General features: G+C 51.0%; 1 protein-coding gene across 1 annotated transcript in view; it reads left to right on the top strand.

Annotated features, from left to right (window-relative positions):
* Positions 1-4,315: 4,315 nt before the first annotated feature.
* NOD2 (nucleotide binding oligomerization domain containing 2) overlaps positions 4,316-25,760 on the top strand; it is a 35,903-nt gene continuing 14,458 nt past the window's right edge. Inside the window, exons 1-4 of the mRNA XM_042969274.1 lie at positions 4,316-4,363; positions 10,807-11,273; positions 17,074-17,179; positions 20,487-22,305. Of these exons, the coding sequence (XP_042825208.1) occupies positions 10,815-11,273; positions 17,074-17,179; positions 20,487-22,305 (2,384 nt within the window). The 5' untranslated portion in view covers positions 4,316-4,363; positions 10,807-10,814. The remainder of the gene's footprint in view (positions 4,364-10,806; positions 11,274-17,073; positions 17,180-20,486; positions 22,306-25,760) is intronic.

Consider the following 25,760-nt stretch of genomic DNA (forward strand, 5'->3'; position numbering starts at 1 on the left):
AGCCCGCCAGGCACCCCAATACTGTGGGATTTAAAAAAAAAAAATTTTAATGTTTATTTATTTTTTTTTGAGACAGAGAGAGACAGAGCATGAACAGGGGAGGAGCAGAGAGCGAGGGAGACACAGAATCAGAAGCAGACTCCAGGCTCTGAGCCATCAGCTCAGAGCCTGACGCGGGGCTCGAACTCACGGGTTGCGAGATTGTGACCTGAGCTGAAGTCGGACGCTTAACCGACTGAGCCACCCAGGCGCCACTGTGGGATTTTAAAACTGGGGCCACAGACAGAATACGCTGAGGGCACTGCTGTGGTTGTACAGAGATATAACAGATCATGAAGATTCACGCCTATACTTGCAAGAGATTTATATTTTAGGTCTTATTTTTAGGTCTTTGATCCATTTTGAATTAATTTTTGTATATATGAGGGAGGGTACCAAATTTATTCTTTTGCACGTGGCTATCCAATTTTCCCAGCGCCATTTGGTGAAAAGACATTTCCCCCTTAACTTGTCTTGGCATTCTTGTTGAAAGGCAACCTACTTTTGAAATTTAGCCATATGTTATGGGGTCTTACCAGGCTAAAAAGCATACCTCTGGAGCATCTTTTAAAAATAAATTTCTAGGGACGCCTGGGTGGCTCAGTCGGTTAAGCGGCCGACTTCGGCTCAGGTCATGATCTCATGGTCCGTGAGTTCGAGCCCCGCGTCGGGCTCTGTGCTGACAGCTCAGAGCCTAGAGCCCGTTTCAGATTCTGTGTCTCCCTCTCTCTCTGCCCCTCTCCTGTTCATGCTCTGTCTCTCTCTGTCTCAAAAATAAATAAACGTTAAAAAAAAAATAAATTTCTATTGATAATATAACAAGCGTAAAGGAAAATGCAAATATCATAGGTGTTTAGCTTGATCAGTTTTCACAGAGTATTCACACCCATGTAACCACCACTCAGATAAAAAATTAGAACATTACTAGCACCCTAGAAATCCCCTTTATCCCCTGTCCTGGTCACAACCTCCAACCTCTTTCCCAGTTGTAACCTCTATCCTGGCTCCTGTCACTGGCACTTAGTTTTTCCTGCTTTTGAACTTTATACAAATGACATCAGACAGTATTAAGCTTTTGTATCCGGATTCTTTCACCCAACACGATGTTTATGAGACTGTGATTCTTGTGGACTACGGTAGTTCATTCATTTTCCTTGCTTATTAGAATTATGGTGTCATTTTTGGTACACTCACTTGACAAATATTTATTGCATTTCGGGTCCTGTTCTAGGCCCTGGGATAAGACAGGAGCCAAGACAGGTTTCTGCTGCCTTGGAGCTTGTGTTCTTTGGGGTGAGAGACTGACATCAAAGACAATAAATAAGGAAATATATACAGTACGTGGTATACAGATAAGTGCACTCTAGAAAAATACAAAATAAAACAGGGAAAAGGATGCCGGGGGAGGGGCACAGTTGTACATAGGATGGTCAGGGAAGGCCTCACTGAGAAAGTCCCATTTAAATTAAAAAATGTTTCTTTAAATGTTTTATTTATTTCTGAGAGACAGAGACTGAACGTGAGCGAGGGAGGGGCAGAGAGAGAGGGAGACCCAGAATCCGAAGCAGGCTCCAGGCTCTGAGCTGTCAGCACAGAGCCTGACAAGGGGCTCGAACTCACAAGCAGTTGAGATCATGACCCGTGTCGAAGTCAGTCGCTTAACTGACTGAACCACTCAGGCGCCCCCTCTGAACATTTTTTTTAATGTTTATTTACTGTTCAGAGAGACAGAGTGCGAATGGGGGAGGGGAAGACAGAGACAGAGACATAGAATCTGAAGCAGGCTCCACGCTCTGAGCTGTCAGCATAGAGCCCGACCCAGGTCCCCAACTCATGGACCGTAAGATCATGACCTGAGCCAAAGTCGGACGCTCAACTGACTGAACCACCCAGGTGCCCCGGTAAGTTTCATTTAAGCAAAGGCCAATGGATAAAGAAATTGTGGTTTATATACACAATGGAGTACTACATGGCAATGAGGAAGAATGAAATATGGCCTTTTGTAGCAACGTGGATGGAACTGGAGAGGGTTATGCTAAGTGAAATAAGCCATACAGAGAAAGACAGATACCATATGTTTTCACTCTTATGTGGATCCTGAGAAACTTAACAGAAGACCATGGGGGAGGGGAAGGGAGAGAAAAAAAAAAAAAGAGGTTGGAGAGGGAGGGAGCCAAAACATAAGAGACTCCTAAAAACTGAGAACAAACTGAGGGTTGATGGGGGGTGGGGGGGGGGGGGTGATGGGTACTGAGGAGGGCACCTGTTGGGATGAGCACTGGGTGTTGTATGGAAACCAATTTGACAATAAATTTCATATTTAAAAAAAAATTAAAAATAGAAATAAAAATAAAAAAATAAGCAAAGGCCTGAAAGAGGTGAAGGAGGGAGCCATGTAGATTTCTAGAGGAAAAGCATTCCAGGTGGAAGGAATAGCAAATGCAAAGGCTGCAGGCCTTGCATATTCCAGGAACAGCCAGGAGACCAGTGTGGTCAGTGCAGAATGAATGAGGGGATAGCTTGGAGAGGGCACTGGGTGCAAACAGCATTTGTAAGGGCCTCCTGGCTCTTACTCTGAAATGGGCCTCATTGCGGTGGTTTTAGCAGAGAAGTGATATAATGGGACTCTTTAAAAATTTTTTTATTTTATTTTTTATTTTTTTTTAACAGACTCGCTGCTGTTGCCGTGTTGAAGACTGTAGCTGGAAAATCATGGAGAAAGGCTGGGAGCTGTTGCCATAACCCAGGTGAGACACGATGGTGATTTGGACCTGGGTGGTCATGGTGGATATGGTAAGAAGTGGCTGCATTCTGAATATATTTTGAAGGTCAAGCTGGAAAGTTTGCTCCCAGGTTGGATATGGGTATGAGAGAAGATGAGTCCGTTCAGTTTTTCAAGTTCAGTTGCTCTGTCAGTTTTCTCAAGTAATCTGCTATTACGGGGCATTAGGAAGCTTCCAGCTTTTCACTCTTACAGAGAAAATGGTGGCGAACCTTCCTCTAGATAGATCTGTGCCCCATCTGGAATGATTTCCCTGGGGTAGAGGCAGTCTGTCTAATAACTCAGCATCGCAGGTATTTACCTGGAGGCAGTGTGGTCCAGTGGGTAGAGCCACAACTTTGGTGCCAGACGCCTGGGGGGCGAATCTTGGTTCTTCTGTCACTGCTTGGATAGGTTAGTTAACGTTTCTGTGCCTCAGTTTCTCCCCCTATAAATTGGAAATCACAACCAATACCCAATAGCTGGGATGACTTGGGTTAATGTGTGTAAAGCCTGGCACACAGTAAGCGCCATGTGAATGTCCGTTATTTTCTTTTACGTTAAAAGATGTCCAAATACCAGTGTTTTAAAAGGAACGTTTATATTAATACCTTCAATGGAAAACCAGTGTCACCTGCTCAGACGAATAGGAAACCATACAATAAAATAAATTTACTGTACTGGAAACAACAACAGTACCGTTAAATTCTGGTTAGGTATGGTGGCAGAACCAAGTAGAGCGGGCAGTGTTAGAGAGGCTCAAGCCCCATTAGTACCAAACAGAGCCGGCTTGCCTCAACTGAAACGGAAGGCTGGCAAGACAAAGGAAAAAAGAGGAATTTAAATGTCCTGTCCACGCTCACCGGACAGGTAACCCATCACACTCTGGAAAACACTCTTCTGGGACTTCTCAATATTAAGGCCTTAGATGACTGTGGACACAAAGGGCGCATACCGGCTGAGACAGCTTTCTTAGCTTTTCCTGCCACAGGATATCTGGGGCGTGTGTGTCTGGAGGGGGCCTTGTCCTGAGAGCTCTCTGGTTCCCTGTTGTAGAAAGTTGGTTCACTGGGCACTTGCGGGGATGAGCACTGGGTTGACACATAAGTGATGAATCACTAAATTCTACTCCTGAAACCATTATTATACTATATGTTAACTAACTTGGATTTAAATTAAAAAATTTAAAAAAAGGAAAAAAAAAGAAAGAAAGACGGCTCACTCAGTAGGAGACACTTGGCGGGGGTCCCGTTCCTGCCCGCCCACCTGCCCAGTCCCGGTAGAGCTCTGAGCGCTCAGAGGTGGGAGCCAGCGGGAGGGTGGTGGGGGGGCGAGAGCCTGGACCGGAGGGGCGGGGCCCACCAGGCAGGGTGGGTGGGCAGGGCGCAGGGGCGGGGCGTCCCGGCTGGAGGGGCGGGGCCCGCCGGGTAGGGTGGCTAGGGAGAGTGCGGGGGGTGGGGCACCCGGACCGGAGGGGCGGGGCGAGCGGAAGGGGTGTACGAGTCAGAGCCAGGAGTTTTGGGCCAGACCGCGGGGAGGAACTGGGGCGCAGGTGACTGCGCGGTGAGTGTTCCCCGATCCGGCACCTGAGCGCGGGGAGGGGCTGGGCGCCCAGAGTCCGGTCCCTCGGACTCGGACATCTGGCTTCCCAGCCGGGCTTGGGGAGGCCTTGCCCTGGTTTTCCGTTCGGGTGTCCCGGCCACTAAATAGGAGGTAGAAGGAAAGGGGGCTTCTGGAGGTAGGGGAGCCCCCTGGCGGGCAGTGTCTACAGAGGATAGGGAGGTTTGGGGGGCGTGAGCAGAACTTCCGGGCCCCGGGCCCAGGAGCCTTTGCTGTCTGGAGAGAAGTTGTGTCTGGCCTTCCTGGTGGGTGTGGAGGGAGAACTTGCAGGATGAGAAGTCCTGAGGCGCAGGGCTGGCCTGGGAATTAGGAGGCCACATTTCAGGTCTTAAAGGAGGCTACCCTCTCTCCGGGCCTCAGTTTCCCCGTCTTCAGCATGCCTGTGAGGGGGTGGGTGTAGGTGAGAGAGGGCCGGGGTGATCTCTAACCCTGCTTGGGGACTTGAAACTCTTAGGGGAGCCTTCTGCCTCCTCCCCTCCCTTGGTGGGTGTGGAGACCCCTGCTCATCCCCAGCCCTTCCCACCCAGGCCCCCACACCAGGGCCTGCCCAGCCTTACATCCTGTGTGCCTTCCGCCTTCTCCTTTAGTCCTCATGTTGGGGAGCAGCCATCTGGTCCTACTTGCTTTTGAGCAAACTAAAAAGCCTCCCCAAATCTTCTCTGGGAGGGCCTCCCCCATCTGGACCCCAGGCTGTGTGTCAGCTCTTGGCTTCTTCCCCTCTTTCTGAGCCCTTAGGCTTGTCCCTCTTGTGGCCTCCGTCTCCCCATGGGCTGGTCTTGTCTGCCTGGTCCTGTCCCCTTGGTAAAGACCAGAGTGACATTTCCATTGCCTCTGCTCTCAGATTCTCTTTGCCAATTTGGGATCTGAGGCTGGGAGGGGCCCCTATCTGGCCCAGCCACCTCCCACCGAGTGCAAGATCCCTCTGCTGGGTATGCCCAGTGACAGTGAGTTACGAGGTGCCCGTTCAGTGTCCTACGGCTCTTGTTACAATTAGCTAAAATCTATGACTTGCAGATTTCCCCTGCTTGGTTCCACTTCTGCCTCCTGGAACCATGCAGAGTAAATGCATTCTTTTTTATTTTGAAAGAGAGAGAGAGGGAGAGAGAGAGAGAGAGAGAGAGAGAGAGAGAGAGAGAGGGACAGCGTGAGTTGGGGAGGGGCAGAGAGCGAGGGAAAGAGAGAATCCCAAGCAGACTCTGCCCTGTCAGCGCAGAGCCCTGTGCGGGGCTTGAACCCATGAACCACGAGATCATGACCTGAGCTGAAATCAAGAGTTGGACGCTTAACCAACTAAGCCACCCAGGCGCCCCAGAGTAAATTCATTCTTTTATTCATTCAAATGATCTTTATTGATACCCTGGGTAAGACAGTGGGGCTATAGTGGTAAAAAAAAAAAAAAAAAAAAAAATCAGACAAAACTCCCTGCCCTCATGGAGTTGGTATTCTAGAAAGGAGGAGGACAGCAATCAAATAAGTACATACGTGATATGTCAGGCGGTGAGAGGTGCTGCGGAGAAAAACAAAGCAGGCATGGGGGATGAGGGCTGGGGTTGGGTATTGCAATTTTATATAGCATAATCAGGGAGGGCCTCCCTGAGGTGGTGACAATTGAGCAAAGCCTTGAAGGAGGTGAAGGGTGAGCTATGTGAATATCTGACGGGAAGGACAGTTCACCTGTAGAGGGAAGAGCATGTGCAAAGGCCCTCAGGTAGAGGCATGCCTGGTGGGAGCAGGTCCAGCTTGTTCTGGGAACAAGGAAGAAGTCTGTGTGGCTGGAGCAGGGTGGGCGAGGTGCCCGTGGGGGATTAGTAGGACATGAGTACAGAGAGGTGAGGGGTGAGGAGGTGGGTGTCTGTTGCATGGGGCCTTGAAGGCCACTGTGAGGACTCTGGTTTTTACTCTGAGTGCATTGGGATCCACTGGAGGACTTTGAAGGCAGGAGTCACCTGCTCTGACTCAGGAGTTAGCAGAGACTAAGTCAGACTGTAGAGAGGTGAGGGCAGAAAGCGTGGAGTGGGGGGACGGCGAGGGGACCACTGTTGTCATTCTGGGAAGAGGCCCTGGGGGCTTGTACCCATGATATAGAGGCCGTGGGAAAATACCAGATTTTCCAATTTGAGGTATAGTTTGAAGGTAGAGTCAGGGAGATCTGGATGGGAGCGAAAGGTAGAGTCAGGGATGGGTCGGAGGTTTTTGGCTGGTGAGTCTGGAAATTTGGCCCTGCTGTCACCCGAGATGGGGGCTGTTTAGGGGATCTGGAGTGTTATGCTTTTTAAGTGTGAGATGCCCATTAGGCAGTCAGATAAGTTTAGTGGGGAGGTTGGAGCCAGGAAGAAAGTTGGGGGCTGGCATTTCAAGTCAGAAGAGCAGGTGAGCTCACCTAGGGAGGGAGACACAACTCTGGGGCTCCCAGCATCAGGAACTAGCCAAGGAGACAGAAGGAGCAGCCGGTAGGATGGGAGGAGAAGTCAGAGTTGGGGGAGTGTTTCAAGGAGAGAGAGAGAGAGAGAGAGAGAGAGAGAGAGAGAGAGCATTCTGATAGATGCCTTTGCGGAGCTAGCCAGTCCAGAGCTGAGAGCCCAGCAATGTGCACGTCACTGGTGGCCATCTGGGGGGCCCAGGAGGACGTGCCCAGAGGGCATGGGAGGGGAGGACTGCAGGAGAGCAGTACGGGCAAGAGACAAGGGCTCCTGCTTTGAAGGGAGTCACAGAATTGGGGTGGGAGCCGGCCGAGGAAGAGAGGGCTCTTATTCTCCTGATGGAGAGACTGCAGTCTGTGTGCGGGAGGGAAATGGTCTCCCAGAGAGAAGCTCGGGGAAGGGGGCAGAATACAAGAGGGTTGCAGGAGGGGCGGGGCTGGGTCCAAGGCCCCAGGGAAGGCCTGGGCCCCCCTGAGATAAAGGAGCCAAGGTTCCCTGGGCCTCCCTCCTTCTCTGGCCTGCATGGGCCCAGGGGGCTGAAATTTCAGCCCTTAAGCAAATCAGCGGGCTCAGAGGTCTGGAGAAAGTCGGCTGGCTGTGGTCTCAGGAAGGAAGGAGGTGTCAGGGCCTGGGCCTGGGCCCCGGGCCGGAGGGTCAGGGGAGGCCCATGTGGGTTGCCCCTTTTACTTGACTCTGTTTCATGCCTCTTTCTTTTCATGGGCCTCACCTTCCTCAAGAGAAGACTGTGAAGGACTCCAAACTTGCAGTAACTCAAGTAGAGAAGAAAAGACAGTAGAGAGAGATTTAGTTCGTCTGAAGGGGAAGTCTGAACAGGTGATAAGGAGGCAAGAAGCTGGATTTTCGGGACGGTTTTTATGAAATAAGGGTTGACTGGTCATCTGTTTTCTCTTGCTCCCAATTTAAGCTAAAGCAGGAGAAACTTAAGTTGGACATGATGAAGAAATTCCTGAGCTGGCAGCAAGGCCAGGTTTTCCCCCCGGATATTTACAAGGATGTTACGAGAACAATGCCTGCTCAGAGGCAGGGGTCTGACCAAATTGGTCCTTGGGGATTCCGCCTGCTCTGAGGTTTCTGGAAGGAGGCCAGGGAAGAGTTGGGACTTTCCAGCTGCTGGTGGGGGACCAGAGCCCCAACCCTTAGGGCTGGGGCCTGTCTCTCCCTGCAGGTGTCCACAAATCCTTGATATCACCAGTTGGGTGTGTGTGGCTCAAGCATTGTTGGTATGTTTGGGAAGGGCCCCTGCTTGTCCCCTTGTGGGTGAGCACAGTTGTGGGTGTGTCTCAGGTCGGGGGGAGGGGGTCTGTCGGTGCAGGTCATGGTGGACGCACAGGGCTTTCCACCAGGATGGATGAAAATTACCTACTTCTGCACAGTGGCTTGGCCAGCTCTGGCCTCCAGACCATCCTTTCAGGATTTCCCCGGGAGCTGGGGTCTGTGGGGAAATCTAGACCCGCCGGTCCTGTGTCACTCAGCCTTTGCCTTCATGCCCAAGGCCTGCCCCCAGGGGACTTGGCCATGCCCACCAAGCCTAATGATCTCTGCAGGGGGAGAGTGTGGCCCAGGCTCTCCCGAAGCAGAGAAGTGGGCTGCTGTTCATTCCCACGCATCCTCTGGGTAAGAGGATGTCAGCAAGGAATGTCAGGTCTCCTGTTTTTGATTCCTGGCTGCACACATACCCGCCAGGCATTGGGTCAGAGGGAGAGCGCCCACCCCATTTCTGGGCTGTTCCCAGAGGGAGGTGGTTCTTTGCCCCAGGTCCTGGACAGGTGTGGCGGTGGGTCTGGCGTTTCTACAGCTGAGAGCTGTGCCAGGGCCAACCCCAGACCTCTTCCTACCTGTCCTGTTCTCTCCTTTCCCCGCGCCCCATCTCTACCCTCCTGACTCCTCTGCTTGGCAGTGGACACAGGGCGGAGGCCTGCTTGTCCAGAGAGATCTATTTCAGTTCCTGACTTACAGCAGCAGCTGCTGCACGGGGGATGCCCTCGCAAGCTGCCCGAACTGCAGGTAACCTTGCTGCCTCAGTTTCCTCATGTGGAGCCCAAGGATTTCCATCCTAAGTGTTGGCAGCAGTCTGGGTTGGAGACATCTCCTGTCCCTTCCTTTGGCTGGCATATGTGGACCGGCGTAGAATGTTCCAGCCCCTCCCCTTCCTCGGTGGAGTTTTGATTCATAAGCATTCCCCCCACCGTCCCCCGCGCCTCCCCGGGGCTCAGCCCTGTGCCAAGCTTATGGATGCCAGGATGAGTAAGACCCAGGCTTCTGCTTGGGCCAAGAAGGACGGGAGACACATAAACAGTAACGAGGAAAGTTGCAAAATCTCTAGGCACCTTGGCATCTGCTCCCTTGAGTATCTCAGAATGTCTCTGTTTTGTAAAAACAAGGAGGTGTTGCCCTTCCTTTCCCCTTTCCCTTTCCCTTTCCCTTTCACTTTCTCTGGGCACTGTACCAGTCCGCGTCCCTGGTCCCTGTGACAGTCGCACAATGGAGCCCGCTGAGAGATTTTCTCTGCTGCTTGGGGACCCTCCCAGGGCTTGGAGCTCAGAGAAATCTCTTCCCCTCAGATTCCCAGAACCCAGAGTCTGAAGGCGGAGCCCAGAGCAAGCCACTGACAGAGGCATGACAGCATGTAATGTGTGGTGCGGTGGCGGGAGTGAAAGGGAAGGGAGGGCCTGGGGGCAGTTGGGAAGGAGGCGGTGGTAAGTGGGGTCCGTGCTCTCCTAGGCTTTGAAATGACTTAGTTTGCGCTATGATTTTTGCTTCACCTGGGGCTGAGATTTTTTTTTTAATGTTTATTTATTTTTTAGAGAGAAAGAGAGACAGAGTGCTAGTGGGGGAGGGGCAGAGAGAGAGGGGGACACAGAATCTGAAGCAGGTTCCAGGCTCCGAGCTGTCAGCACAGAACCTGACGCAGGGCTTGAACTTATCATAAATGGTGTGAGATAATGACCTGAGCCGAAGTCGGACACTTAACCACCTGAGCCACCCAGGTGCCCCTGAGATTGTTTTTTAAGTTTATTTATTTTGAAAGAGACAGACAGACAGAGTAAGCATGCATGCGTGAGCAGGGGAGGGGCAGAGAGAGAGGGAGTCCCGAGCAGGCTCTGCTCTGTCAGCACAGAGCTCGATGCCAGGCTTGAACTCACGAACCCATGAGATCATGACCTGAGCCGAAATCGAGTAGGACATTTAACCGACTGAGCCACCCAGGTGTCCCTGGGTTGGGATCTTTATAGCAGTATTCTGTTCTGTCCCTTGGAATCGCAGTGGGTTACCTACCAGGCATGGGCTCGGGCCCCTGGTGTGGAACCCAAATATGGAGGGGATTGAAGGCATGCTTTCTGGAATTGCACTGCTTACGTTCAAACCCCAGCCCCACCTCATCTGTCTGTGAATTCTTGTATAAGTCACTTGGCCTTCCCGCGCCTCAATTTCTTCGTCTGTGAAACGGGGCCGACATAGCATCTACTTCAGAGTGCTGACGAATTCACATGTGAAAGCATTTAGTATGGTGCCAGCATTTTGCCTGTGCTTAGTAGCTATTAGCTGTCATTGGAGAGAGTGCTGCTGTCCGCCTGAATCCAGCCGGCAGGGCATAGCCCTCTCCTAAGATCTCAAAGAGTGTTCATTTCCAGGTTCCTTGGGAACATTGCTCATAATATCAGCGCAAGCCTTACTAAACTTCTTAAGGCAGGGAGGAAGGCAGATGTGGAAACCAGGGGTCTTGATTTAACTCCTGGCTGCTTCGAACTCTCTGTGGGACCTTGGACCAATTTCTTGCCTTCTCTGGGCCCCAGTCTGTACATCTGTATAATGGAGAGTGTGGACTGGGTGATATCCGAGTAGATCTGTGGCCTCTCCGGACTTGGGGTGGGGCCGAATTGCCCCCTCCACTGCCCCCTGCCTGCCTCCAGAGGAGTCCTGTGCTGATCTCACTCTCCTTCCCAGGTTATGAGATGTGCACACAGGAGGCTCTCCAGGCGCAGAGGAGCCAGCTGGTGGAGCTGCTGGTCTCGGGGTCCCTGGAGGGCTTCGAGAGCATCCTGGACTGGCTGCTTTCCTGGGAAGTCCTCTCCTGGGAAGACTACGAGGGCCTCAGCCTCCTGGGCCAACCCCTCTCCCAGTTGGCCAGGCGCCTCCTGGACACTGTCTGGAATAAGGGTGCTTGGGGCTGTGAACAGCTCATTGCAGCTGTCCGGGAGGCCCAGACCGGCTGTCAGGCTCCGGAGCTTTCCTGCCGCTGGGATCCCCACTCACCCCACCCAGCGCATGACCTGCAGAGTCACCGGCCCGCCATCGTCAGGAGACTCTACAGCCACGTGGAGGGCGTGCTGGACCTGGCACAGGAGCGGGGTTTCATCAGCCGGTATGAATGTGATGAAATCAGGCTGCCTGTTTTCACGTCATCCCAGCGGGTAAGGCACTTCCGTTTTGGGCGATCAGAATTCATAGGAAAAGAGTGTTTAGTCACCGAGACTAAGTTGCCTTTGTGGAGTCAGCCCTCTGGGGAGAAAGGTGATGGGATGCTCCCTAACAAGGCAGCCAGGCAGGTAAAAGTTGTTCAGGGCCTGCTTTGTGCGACTTTGGGCTTCTCTCTGGGGACTCTCCATCCTTAATCTCCCCTGTCTCCTTTCCTCATCTGTAAAGCATCAGTAAAGCTCTCGGGAGAAGTCACTGAGTTCATGTGCATGATGCTTAGAACGGTGTCTACCAGATTCACTGCTCGTTTCCATTGGCTGCTCTCAGCTCTGTTCTCAATGCTATTCTGTACTCGTATGCTTTTTGGCTCTCTTGAATTAACAGCTCAACAGATCATGAAAATTCGTTGGATTGTATCTGTATTTAATAATTTTTACGTTGCACTTAGTACATCATTTAACTTAATAGTTAATCGTTAATTATTAGTAAGAGCCTGCTATGGACTAATGTAGCCTAAATGTCCACATTGGATTTCTGATATGGACTTGCATTGGCTCGTGGACCTTCAGAGCTGGGGTGCAACTCCCTCCGAGGATGCCATTCCACGAGACCAGAAAAGTGTCTTGGAAACTCTTTATTCACTTTTCCCCAGACAGTGACCCTCAGGGCTCTTGTGATACAGATGGAACAGTAGCTGACATCCCATTTTATATATTGGAAAATTGATGCCCAGAAAAGGGGTTTGGTGGCATGAGAGTGCCATGTTGGACCAAGTACCTTGACTCGTTTGTTCATTGTTAATTTATTCATTCATTTATTTGGCCAGAATATAGGTAGATGCCTACTATGTGCCAGATTCTTGAATCTTATTGGGCTCGATAAGCAGGCATTCAATAAATACTTGTTGACGAAGCACATGGATTATTGAATGAATTACAGCTAAATTGCAGCATTAGGATGGGCTGAATTGGGGGACTTTCTAGTTTTTATTTGACTATTTAAAAAAGTGTATTTGGCATTTAGGTAAGTGGTTGAGACTGATAGGATAAGCCAGTCTGTCCTCAAGACTGTTTTAAAGCTAGCTCAAGGTGGCTGAGTATTTACAGAGCAGATGTGATGTGGTCCCCTCTCGTTACTCCTTAGTTCACATGAAACCTACAATTGTCCCCTGAGTACTAGCTCCTTGATCCTGGCCCTGTGGGGATTACAGAAGACATGTTAGTTGTTGCACCTACCTTGGTGTCTTTTGTGATCTGTTGAGAGGATCAAATCAGCCCACACGGGAAGTTAAAGAATTGTGTCTTGTCATTTTTGATGGCGTGTTCAACAATGTGGTCTGGTCTGGATGCTCTGATGGGTTTAGAGAAGGTGGCCTCGGGTCTAGAGAAAACAGGGCACTAAGAGAGGAGGTAATTGGGTTGATGAAAAAAGAAAATAGGAGAACTCATGGGCCAAAGAAGAAATCATAATGGAAATCAGAAAATATTCGGAACCAAACAATAATGAGAACCTGGTTTATAAAAATTTATGGGGGACAGTGAAAGCAGAACATTGAAGGAAATTTGTAACCTTAAATACTGATATTAGGAAAGAAGAAAGGCTGCATTTTAACAAGCCAAGAATCCATCTGAAGAAAGGGCTCTGTGGGCAGCAGAAGCAGGGAGGGCTGGGACTGAGCTGAGTAGCTGACAAGAGATCTGCAGGTGGTAGGAGTTTACAAAGGGACTGGGCTGCCTGAGGTTGAAGTTTTTAGAATCCAGTTCTCTCTGAGCCTGTTTTGAGCTCTGGAATGCTATTGTTCTCGAACTTGGTGGCTTTCCTCCAGTGGCTGCATTTCTGACAAGTGTGGGTGGCTCTTGTGGTGTGTCCCACTAACCTTATCTTCCCAATCCAGGACTGCCTTGTATACTCTCATATACTGACCTTATAATTTCCTGTAAAGAGGTGGTTGTCATAGATTGCAGGTTGGGGGCTGAAAAATGCTATGGAACAAATCAAAATGTAAGGTAAAGAACCATATCCTTAAATACCCAATGCTACTATTCACCGAGTGCCTACCATGTGCCAGGCACTGTCCTTAGCCTCTATATTTATTGTCTCTAAGCCACACTGCTACCTTCCAAGGGTGTAGTGTTGGCTATACTGTTTCTTAACAGTGAACACTACTACCCAAACTACCCATTTGAGAAGTGGCCCAGCTAGAGTTCAAATCCAGGCCTGACTGTCTCCAGAGCTTATGATCTTTACTCTCTGACATGAAATATGGGGCTTCGTGGGGTGAACTCGCACAGGTGAGCATAACAGTTGCTAGCAAACCTGAGGCTGTAATACCAGCTGTCCATCTGACTCGTGCACCTGCTAAGGTGGCTAGGGCCAGGGTGTCAGACTGAATCGCTTGACTCTTTTACAATATTAACTCCAACACCTTTAACTTGGGAAATGTAGCATGCCAACAGAGAAACGTATAATGCCCTATATGGTGGTATAAACATGTTCCCATTCACCCATGCGAAGGCATAGAATGTTACTAGTACTTTCCTCGATCGCAACCGCTAGCCTGACTTCTGTGTTAAATCAATTCTTTGCTTTTCTTTATAGTTTTAACACCTTATGCAATGATTCTCCGAGCAATGTGTTTTGTTTTGAAAAACACGTAGCAAGCACAAGCATAGCGGTGTCTGGAAAGGGTAGTGCTGCCTCACTTTCTTGGATGCAGGCTCCCAGGAGCAGGGATGCTGAACAGGGTCTCAGGGACATGGTCTGGCTTCACCTTCTCAAGTTTGTATGGGCTCCTGCTGAGAAGTCAGTGGGCAAAGTCATGAGTGAGTCCTGAGAAATATAGGATTCACTACAGCTGGAGGATCTGGTAGGGCGGATATGAGTCAGGGGCCGGATGTCCAGCAGGAATATGGTCAGAGGAAGTGGGCTCTCTGTGTGTTCGGTTGTAAGCTTGTCAACGGCTCTTCCAGCTCCCAGGAATAGGGCCAGGCCAAACACTTCTGTGGGGTGAAATGGGTGTCCTCAGCTGACCCAGGCAACAGGGGGCGAGAGAAAGAATGACATTAGCCTGTGGCGCAGACACACCAAATATAGACAAGGATTAGAGCCAGGCCTGCCTGGACATTTAGGATATAATTACCCTCAACACATCTGAGTCTTGAGTCACACTGCTCCAATCTTCCTCGACTAGTGGTCTTCTGCTTGCAGTGCGGAGCCGTCATCCCAAGATTTCCCTTTATGGTCCTCTTGTGTTGGTTTTCCTAAATCCTGATTACTATGTCTTCCTTTTCATGGTTTGTTCTATTCTGGGAGATCAGGTCTCACCTCTGCTTTAAAATGAGTATATAGGAGTTAAATTTTAAGCTCTTCTATATCGCAGACTTTCCTCGTATTTGGTCAGTAATTTGGCTGGGTATAGAATTCTGGGTTGGTCATCATTTTTCTTCAGAATTTGAAGATGATCACTCCCTTATCTGCTGTCTTCCAGAGAAGAATTGCTAGAATTCCAAAACTATTTTATAGCTCGTTCTGGAAGCATGTAAAATTTTCTTTTGGCCCTTAACATTCTGAAATTTCACAATGATGTGCCTTAGTGTTTTTCCATTGTGCTGGACACTCAAGGGGCACTTTGAACCGAAAACTCATGTCTTTATTGTCTGGAAAATTTTCTTGGTTACTTCATTGGTGATTTCTTTCTGTTTTCTCTCTTCTCTCTTTATGGAACTACTATTTGAATTTTAGGACTCCTGGACTGATCCCCTAATTTTCTTCTCCTTCTTTTCTGTTTTCCATCTCTGTGTCCTTTTGTACTGCTTCCCCTATGATATCTTCAACTTATCTTTAAAACCTTGCATTTTTCATTTTTGCTATCACTTTTAATTTCCAAGAGCTATTTAAAAATGTTTCTTATTATAGCATCCTGTTTTTGTTTTACGGATGCAATTTCTTGTCTTACTTAAGGATCATAATGATACGGTGTGGGTTTTTTGGTGTTGTTGTTACTGTCATTGTTTGTTTGTTTTGTGGGGGGGGCAGATTTTATTTTTTCACCCTGCATCACCTTTTTATCCTACAAGTTGCTTTTCCCTTCTCCACTTATTTGGGCTCAGTCTCCCATAGTAGATGCTTTCTTTGGGCATATGATGATCCTTAGTTGTCTTCTCATGACTGAAATAGACTCTCTAAAACTTACTGGAAACTCAGAGGCTGCAGGTGATACTTGTCTACCTTGAGTTTCACTGTAGACATTTTGGGAAGTGGTTCTTTTTGTATCTTGAGACCTTTCCCCCTAGGCTGGTCAAGTTACCAATGTAGACGTCACAGACCTCCTGCCTGGAAGTAAAGGTCTGACCGCCAGAGTCGTGGGAACCCAGTGAGTAAGAGGGCTGAGGGCTGGGTGGTTATAGTGTTGGGGAGAGGTATCAGCATTCAATACTCATTTTGCACGTGGTCATTTAAACCTTCTTTTAGGGTATGACACCCACTTCCATTATTGTACCTGGTGCCTCCCAGTCCAGGGACCCTGTTTGAGCCTTTCCAGAATGCAAATCTCTGCACTTTGGCATGGCAGGGCAGGGACGGTTGCTGTTGACTTGGAGTGGGTAAAGGAAACTGGAGATCTATTTTATAAACAACTTTGACTTAGCCCTCCTTAATTTGACCATTTCCTTTGGTTCTCAAGGTACCTGATGCTTTTTTTTTTTTACATGAAAAGATTTTTTAAAGTTCATCATTTCTTTCTTTTTATTTATTTTTTTTTGACAGAGAGATAGCAAGCAGGGAAGGGGCAGAGAGAGAGGGAGAAAAAATCCCAAGCAGGCCCCACCCTGCCAGTGCAGAGCCCTACGCGGGGCTGGAACTCACGAACTGCGAGATCACGACCTGATCCAAAATCAAAAGTCAGATGCTTAACCGACTGAGCCACCCAGGTGTCCCTGTACCTGATGCTTTTAATTCCAGAGACCTTTATAGATTCTGAGATGTACATTGTGTGCTTTTCAACCTGCCCATTGTTGGATGAGGATTTGGCCTTCGGGGCTCTTCTAAGTCTATTACTATTTATTCATTTGGCAAGTCCTTAAGTTCATGCTCTGTGCCAGGCACTGTTCTAGGTGTTGAGGATATATCGGTGAACAAAACAGACAAAAACCCTTGTCCTGGAAATACTCACATTCCAGTGCAGGGAGACGGGCAATAAGCAAAAGGAGGAAATGGCAGAACATCCTGGGAGGTGATATGTGCTGTGGAAGAGAAGTAGAATGTGTCTGAGGGTTCAGAGTTACAGAGTTGCACCTGTAGGTGTGGGGGTGGGTGTAGATTAGGGGTTTTGTTTTGGGTATCTTAAGCCGGAGGTGTTTACGGAACATGTAAGTGGAGACAGCAGGGAGGTAGTTTGAGATGTGCCCAGCGAAGGTTCAGGGGAGCAGTTCGGGTTGGCGATGAAAATGTGGGAGGTCGTACTCAGAGATGGGATTTCAAGCCTCAGGGCTCCATGAAATCACCTCTCTTCCAAATGATTTGCAGCTTCCAGAACTGTTTTTCCTATCCTTGCAGGTTTATAGATTTATGTCTTTTTTTTTTCTTTCCTTTTTTTATGTTATTCACTCTTACTCGGGGCCAGATTGGCTGTGTGTTCACTCTGCCACGTAATACCGTGTCTTGCTGTTGTGGCTGTTTTACTGGCGTTTTATTGGGGTGGGGGGAGAGACGTCTATGAAATTGGAGTAATCCGCGGAAACCTTCACACACCCGTCCGTCGGCTTTCTGGAAAGACACCGACTTTTGCTTTCCCCACAGGCAAGAAGGCTGCTGGATCTTGCGACCGTGAAGGCGAATGGGTTGGCCGCCTTCCTTCTACGACATGTTCAGGAATTGCCAGTCCCGGTGGCCCTGCCTTTCAGTGGTATGTATATGTTCTTCTCAGTTCATCAGAAAGGGAAAGAAAGGCTGTACAGATTGAAGGTTAAGAGCGAAACTCCAGAGCGAGACATCCGTTAGATTTCTCCTCACTGGCTGTGCAGGCCTCCCTCAGGCTCAGTTTCCTGATTTCAAGGATAACACCACCACCGACTCACTGGGCTAGTGGGAAGATCGAAAGGGTTCCCATGTGTAATATTAGGGTTAGCTTTTATTCGTGAGCTGCACCGTGAAAACTGGAGCTACCACGCGTTGACGCTAAAAACAGGTGTCCCATACTGGCCAAACTCTGATTATCTGCACTGAAAAGGAGACACTTTTGAGATAGGGCTGTTATCTCTTGATTTCTGCAGTCACTATCAGAAACCCCAGGACCGAGTGGACTTAGATAATGTGGTATCTCTCATTGCACACGTTCACCGACCCATCTCTGGAACGGGAGGGGGCTCAGATAACTCAGCTGCAACAGCTCAGGCGTCCTCCCGGGTGCTCTGTTTGCGACAGTCTTAAGAAATGGCTGTTATTTTTTCCACTTTACAGAGGTGAAAACTGGGGCAGGGAGGGCGAGTGACGGGCTGGGGAGCACAGTGCTCCGATTGGCCCTTGGTTAATGTGTGCCATTGACATCATCAAGCACAGCTGGCTTTCATGCGTTTTACCACTATGACATGGTGCAAGATCCCCCAGGGTGACAATTCCGAAGTTGATGATGGACATGTATTTGGGTTTAAAATGAGAGAGGGGCGCCTGGGTGGCTCAGTCGGTTAAGCGTCCGACTTCAGCTCAGGTCACGATCTCACGGTCTGTGAGTTTGAGCCCCGTGTCGGGCTCTGGGCTGATGGCTCAGAGCCTGGAGCCTGCTTCCGATTCTGTGTCTCCCTCTCTCTCTGCCCCTCCCCCGTTCATGCTCTGTCTCTCTCTGTCTCAAAAATAAAATAAACGTTAAAAAAAATGTTTTAAATGAGAGATACCTTTTTTTTTTTTTTTTTCCTTTCTCCCCCTGGAGAATTTTATATTGTTGGTGGCTGGAAAACCTGCCTTAGAAATCAGGGTATTAGAGGGGCGCCTGGGTGGCCCAGTCGGTTGAGCGTCTGACTTCGGCTCAGGTCACGATCTCACAGTTCTTGGGTTCGAGCCCCGCGTTGGGCTCTGTGCTGACAGCTCAGAGCCTGGAGCCTGCTTTAGGTTCTGGGTCTCCCTCTTCCTCTGACCCTCCCCTGTTTGCGCTCTGTCTCTCTCTCTTTCAAAAATAAACATTAAAAAAAAAAAAAAACGAAATCAGGATATTAGAGAAAAAGGTGTATATCTTCTGGTATCCGTTCAGGGCTCCTGGTATATCCAGAGGGCATTAAGAGCGGTGATAATCATCAGCTCTGGGAGCAGAAGAGGAGACACAAACACAGGGCATCTCCTTCGGATGCATAAATACAGCTTTGGTATTCCAAGGGTGCTCTGTGAGAATTTCTTGTTCCCTTCTGAGTTGAGAACAAATGGGCCAGTATTTGGTTGGGAGCAGTGAGGCCATGATGCTCTAAGGTCCCCCAACCCTGGGGCCTCTGGACCAGCACTTCCTCATTCCCTAAAAGGGAACTACCCCCTGACACAGGAAGTGGTTTGTTCGCATTGGCTACTGGGATAATAAAGGAAAAGCAGCAGTCCTGTGGGCACACCCTGTGTTGCAGAGGGCCGGCGAAGAAGATGGGGAAGTGAGTCTTGATTAAAGAATCTCGTCCACGTGCTTGACCCGGGCACCCTAGTGACTCTGAGACCATTCAGTGTCAGGTCCACTTGGATCATCCAGGATAATCTCCCCATCTCGGTGTCTTTAGTTCAGTCACATTTATCGAGTCCTTCTTAAATTTAATTTGATTTGTTTTAATTTATGTTTTTATTTGAGAGAGAGAGAGAGAGTGGGGGAGAGAGAGAATATCTCAGGCAGGCTCCATGCTTAGCAGGGCTCCATCCCATGACTCTGGGATCATGATCCGAGCTGAAATCAAGAGTTGGACGCTCAACCAACTGAGCCACCGAGGCACCCCCGGCTAGTCCCTTTTTTTTATTATTAAAAAAAAAATTAGGGGCGCCTGGGTGGCTCAGTCGGTTAAGCGTCCAACTTCAGCTCAGGTCATGATCTCGCGGTCCGTGGGTTCGAGCCCCGCGTCGGGCTCTGTGCTGACAGCTCAGAGCCTGGAGCCTGTTTCAGATTCTGTGTCTCCCTCTTTCTCTGACCCTCCCCTGTTCATACTCTCTCTCTCTCTCTCTGTCTCAACAATAAATAAATGTTAAAAAAAAATTAATGTTTATTTATTTTTGAGAGAGAGAGATACAGAGCATGATGGGGGGGGGGCGGGTGGCGAGCAGAGAAAGAGGGAGACCCAGAATCTGAAGAAAGCTCCAGGCTCTGAGCTGTCAGCACAGATCCCGACGTGGGGCTCAAACCCCACGAACCGTGAGACCGTGACCCGAGCTGAAGTCGGACGCCCAACCGACTGAGCCACCCAGGTGCCCCTCTGGCTAGTCCCTTTTTAGCAAGTCCAGTAACGTGTTCGTAGATCATACGGATTAGGACATGGGTGCTGCTGGTGTGCCTACCAAATCCTTTAGTAATAATGATAATAAATACCATCTTCTGAGAATTTGTCATATGTCAGACATTCTTCCAAACTATTTTATCTCATTTCCTCCTGTAACAATCCTTCAAGGTGTGGATTGTCCCTAATTCTGGGGATAAGTATACTGAGGCCAGAAAGGTTGAGTGGCTTGTGCAAGCTAATGGTGGACCCAGCTTTCAAAGTCAGGTGTATCTGACTTTAGAAACTGCGCTCCTAGGCTCTTACACCGTTTGTCTTTAGAAAGACACAACCGAGGTTGAGTGGTGAAGGCTATCTGACCAGTATGGCGGGACAGGCATTGGAATGCCGGTCTTCTGATCCCAGCCCAATGCTCCTTCTAATCTACAGATCTTCCCGATGTCAGTAATAGTAATACCACTCGCTAATATCCTTTGAGCATTTTGTGTTGGGCACTGAATGGAAGCACTTGACTTGAATTATCTTAATTGGTCCGTGTAAACCCTATAAGGTAGGGACCACCATTTTCCCCCTTCACAGGGGAGGAGACCCAGGTTAAGGAAGGTTACGTGACTATCATCAAAGCCCGTAGCTTGCAAGGGGACAGCCAGGACTGGCCCGCGCCGGCTAGTGTCTCCACACAGAACATCACATTCCCCCATGCACCTGCTCTGTCAGATGGCGTCTTCCCCACGATCCTGCCTCATTTGCCTCTTCTTCCAGATGCCGCGTGTGAGAAGTACATGTCCAAGCTGAGGACCACGCTATCTGCTCAGTCTCGTTTCCTGAGCACCTATGATGGGGCAGACAATCTTTGCCTGGAGGAAGTGTACACAGAGAATGTTCTGGAAATCCGGACAGAGCTGGGCGTGGCCGGCCCCCCACCGAAAAGCGCCGCCACCCTGGGCCTGGAGGAACTCTTCAGCACCTGTGGCCACCTCAACGACGACGCTGACACCGTGCTGGTGGTGGGCGAGGCGGGCAGCGGCAAGAGCACTTTGCTGCAGCGGGTGCACTTGCTGTGGGCCACGGGGCGCCACTTCCGGGAATTCCTCTTCGTCTTCCCGTTCAGCTGCCGGCAGCTGCAGCGTGTGGCAAAGCCGCTGTCCGTGCAGACGCTGCTCTTTGAACACTGCTGTTGGCCCGACGTCGGCCGCCAGGACGTCTTCCAGTTCCTCCTTGACCACCCCAACCGCGTCCTCTTAACCTTCGACGGCTTCGACGAGTTCAGGTTCAGGTTCACGGATCGCGGCGAGCGCCACTGCTCTCCGACCGACCCCACGTCGGTCCAGAATCTGCTGTTCAACCTACTGCAGGGCAACCTGCTGAAGAACGCCCGCAAGGTGTTGACCAGCCGTCCGGACGCGGTGTCGGCTTTCCTCAGGAAGTACCTGCGCGTGGAACTCAACCTGAAGGGCTTCTCGGAAGAGGGCATCGAACTGTACCTGAGGAAGCGCCACCGCGAGCCGGGGGTGGCCGACCGCCTCATCCGCATGCTCCGAGCGACCTCAGCCCTGCACGGCTTGTGCCACCTTCCCGTCATCACGTGGATGGTGTCCAAATGCCACCAGGAACTGTTGCTGCAGGGCGGAGGGTCCCCAAGGACCACCACGGATATGTACCTGCTGATCGTGCAGCATTTTCTGCTGCGCGCCTCCCCGCCCGACGCGGCCCCCCGCAGCCCGGGGTCCGGGCTGCTTCGAGGCAGGCTCCCCGCCCTTCTGCACCTCGGCTGGCTGGCCCTCTGGGGCCTGGGCATGTGCTGCTACGTGTTCTCCTCCAGGCAGCTCCAGGCGGCACACGTCGACGGCGACGACGTCTCTCTAGGCTTCCTGGTGCGCGCCAAGAGCGTCGCGCCCGGGAGCGTCGCCCCCCTGGAATTCCTGCACATCACCTTCCAGTGCTTCTTCGCCGCCTTCTACCTCGTGCTCAGCGCCGACGTGCCACCGTCCTCGCTCAGACGCCTCTTCCGCTGTCACACGCCGGGCGGCTCGCTCCTGGCCAGGCTGCTGCCCGCGGCGTGCGTGCGGCGCCCGGGGCGCGAGGAGGGCGGCGTGGCGGCGTTGCTCCAGGAGGCCGAGCCGCACAACCTCCAGATCACGGCGGCCTTCCTGGCGGGGCTGCTGTCCCGGGAGCACAGGGGCCTGCTGGCCGAGGGCCAGGCGTCTGAGAAGGCCCTGCTCCGGCGCCGGGTCTGCGCCCGGTGGTGTCTGTCGCGCAGCCTCCACAAGCACTTTCACGCCATCCCCCCGGCCGTGCCCGGGGAGGCCAAGAGCATGCACGCCATGCCCGGGTTCGTCTGGCTCAGCCGGAGCCTGTACGAGATGCAGGAGGAGCGACTGGCGCGGGAGGCCGTGCGAGGCCTGAAGGTCGGGCACCTCAAGCTGACCTTTTGCGGCGTGGGCCCCGCGGAATGTGCCGCCCTGGCGTTTGTGCTGCGGCACCTGCGGCGGCCCGTGGCCCTGCAGCTGGACCACAACTCTGTAGGTGACGTTGGTGTGGAGCAGCTGCTGCCTTGTCTCGACGTGTGCAAGGCTCTTTAGTGAGTGTTGCTGGGCACTGCCCGCTGTGCACAGGTTGGCGGGGGGGGGGGGGGGGGGGGGGAAGGGATGCCATCCCGGAGATGCCGGTGTGGGAGCACCAGGCTAGGACCCAGGAGTCGGGGCCCAGCGCCAGCCCCGCCACCCCTTCTGTGCAACCCCCAGCCCAGCCCCTTCCCCGGTCCGAGCCTTCCTTACAACGTAGGAGAACGACAGCCGTGCTTATTGAATGTCCTGGGTGTCAGGCACTGTGTTACACGCTTCCTGGAATTAATTCCTTTAATCTCCGTGACCACCCTGGGCTGTAGGCAGGGACGTTATTATCCCCCTTATCCTCAAAATTTTTTAATGTTTACTAATTTTTGAGAGAGAGAGAGAGAGAGAGAGCGTGAGCGGGGGACTGATAGAGGGTCTGAAGCAGGCTGTGTGATCCAAGACTCAGCTCACAACTGTGAGACCGTGACCTAAGCTGAAGTTGGATGCTCAACCCCCTGAGCCACCCAGATGCTCCCTATTATCCTCAAATCGAGGCTCAGAGAAGCAAAGTGACTGGTCTCAAGTGACCCAGGAAATGGTAGAGCTGGGGTTCACATATAACACCTTTCCGGGGACAGGTCTGTGCTCCCCACAAGCAGCCTATTTATGGACAGCGTTCAGGGGCTCCATGAGAACCTTGAAGTGATGTGCAAAGTTTTGTGTACTAAGTGTCTGTATTAGGAACGAGCCGAAATTTAGAGGTGACTTGTGCCCCCCGAGAGATTTTAAAATCCCAATGAGATGAGGATTTCAGGATCCAAGAGCTGGAAAGTGGCCACGGACTGCCATCTGCCCTCGTAGCCCGCATGCTGTGCAGAGTCCAGATGAGATTTTCGCCACCACCCGTACTGCTCCCAGCACCCTCCCCCCGCCCCCTCTGAGGGTGTGAGCTTTCCCCCTTGGGAATGTCTGTTCCAGCACCCGTGGGCCAGGTGAGAGCAGAGGGCATGCCCGGGTCTCGTGGCCAGCGTTCTGCAGACTCCCCAACTTCCCTTCCGTCCTTGAAAGGGGATGTCCTGCGCCCTGTTTAAAACCGCTGAAAAAGCAGAAGGTAGCTTCAAGTTAAAATCGACTCACGGCCTTCCAGGGCTTTTGGTCTATCCCAGGTGACTTTATTTGCCCCGAAGCAAGGGACAAGCCTTTCCTTGAATATATTACGATGGCCTACTTCCTCTGGGCTACAGCATTAAGACTTTTTTTCTCTCTTTGGAGCAAACATATGGATATCTCTTAGAAATTGTAGGGTGGCCTGTGTTATCCTTTCCATAGGGACCATGGTCATAAGTTTGTTTGCATAATGTAATAATAATATAACGTTAGCATATTTTATGCAGCTCACGTGTGCATTATAGGTAACGTATGTTGTGAATATATCAGGAGGAAACAGATAACACATTGAAATTGGGTGGTTTGCAGACTGTTTAGAAGGGACTGGGCAGCAGTTAGGAAGAGCGAGAAGGGAAAGTGCAGGGTCCTGGGGCCAGTGACTGTGGCGGTGGGGGTGGGGACGGGGCTGTCACCGTCCTCAAGCCTGGAGGGGCAGGGCTGGGGGAGAGGTGTGGAGAAGGCTGCCTGATAGAAACTGAGGCTACAGAAAGCTGGAAGGGTGGGGTCTGGGGGAATAAACCCTGGCTTTTCCTCCCCTTCTTGCTCTTGCCTTGACCCCCAGACAGAAAGCCAACACAGGGTGCCTGCTGCTGTAGTCCATGGGCATCAGCCCCTCAGGACCGAGAGCCAGGTAGAAAGAGGAAAGCGGATCTGGCCAGGGAAATGGAAAGATGGCCAGCACAATACTCGATCTCCCCAGGAAGGAGGAACCGCCATATTTTCACTCAAGAAGTCCGAGACCTATCTGTGGGAGTCATTTACCTGATAGAATTATGAGTCCATTCTTGTGGATAATGAGCCCATAGTTCTCAAAGGGGTCCTCGAGCCCCGGGAGGTCAGGAACCGCTGGCTGGGATGATCCTTCTAGACCAGTCCATCCCTAGAATGAATGGATCCTCTCTCCTCAGGAAAGCCTTGCCACTCCCAGGATGTGTCCAAGGGCTGAGGGGGGGTTAGAGGTCTCTCTCCGTTTTCGGAGGAAGATGAGGATGCTCATCTTCCATGCTCAGCCTAGAGGTGCAGAGAAGCATGTAGAAATGCAGATTCGGAAGCCTACCCCCAGCGATTCTCGCTCCCTCGGTCTGCGGGGGGTGGGGTGGTGCGGCCAGGGATCGATGTTTTCTAACTGACATCCCTGGTGATACTGCTCCAAGGAGTCCAGAGCCACCCTGTGAAAACAGCTGGTCTGTGGGAACCAGCTTGATTTTCCATGAGCAATAAAAGACCTTGACTAAGTTCTACTGCTCTTTACTCTCCACACAGAAATTGCCAGCATTATGTGGGAGGGGAAATGATCTGGAGGTCAGGTATTTCCTGTGTGTGTGTGTGTGTGTGTGTGAGAGAGAGAGAGAGAGACAGAGAGACAGAGAGACAGAGAGACAGACAGACAGAGACAGAGACAGACAGAGGCTGGCGAGGAGGTGCTCCTCTCCCCCAGAGCCATGCTGTATCTCTCCCACTTGAAATGTTTCCATGCCAACAGAAACAAACCCTCAGCCTCCAGGAAGCCTGTCTACGAAGTGCCCCCATATAGCTTTCTTTAGGCCCTGGATCTGACTCTAGGGTTCTGGCTTTCAAAATTTTTTGGCTGCAGGGGGCCTTGGGACAGAGGCGTACAAGGTCATGCTTAACGGTGGGCTTTAGAGCCAGACCGCCTGGGGCCCAGATCCTTTAGGTGCTGTGCAACCTTGGCAAAGTCACTTCACTTGTCTGTGCCTCAACTGCCTTCCCTCTAACGGACATCATAATGGTACCTACGTCGTGGGCTTTTGTGAGGATTAAACACCTTTACTATTGGGAAGCGCTTGGGTCGGTGCTGGCACATCAGATGCCCCATGCGTGCGAGCAGCCGTGATTACAGCTACATTCTGCCTGCGCCAGGCACTCACAGGGCTTTGTGTGTGCTGTCTCTTTAAATCCTCTCTCAGCCAGGTGAGGCTGGGAATACCATCTTCCCCCCCCCCTTTTTTTTTTACAGCAAATAGCTAGTAAGTGGCTGCTGAGGATGAGAGTTTCCACGGAGGGAAGATTCCAGATCCCCAAGCTGTTAGCCTTTAAGTTAGGGTCTCCCAGGGGCGCCTGGGTGGCTCAGTCAGTTAAGCGTCTGACTTCGGCTCAGGTCATGATCTCACGGTCTGTGAGTTCGAGCCCCGCGTCGGGCTCTGTGCTGACAGCTCGGAGCCTGGAGCCCGTTTCAGATTCTGTGTCTCCCTCTCTCTCTGCCCCTCCCCTGTTCATGCTCTGTCTCTCTCTGTCTCAAAAATAAATAAACGTTAAAAAAAAAAAAATTAAGTTAGGGTCTCCCAGATCTGCC

The sequence above is a fragment of the Panthera tigris genome, chromosome E2 (assembly GCF_018350195.1).
Source record: "Panthera tigris isolate Pti1 chromosome E2, P.tigris_Pti1_mat1.1, whole genome shotgun sequence".
NCBI classification, from domain to species: Eukaryota; Metazoa; Chordata; class Mammalia; order Carnivora; family Felidae; genus Panthera; species Panthera tigris.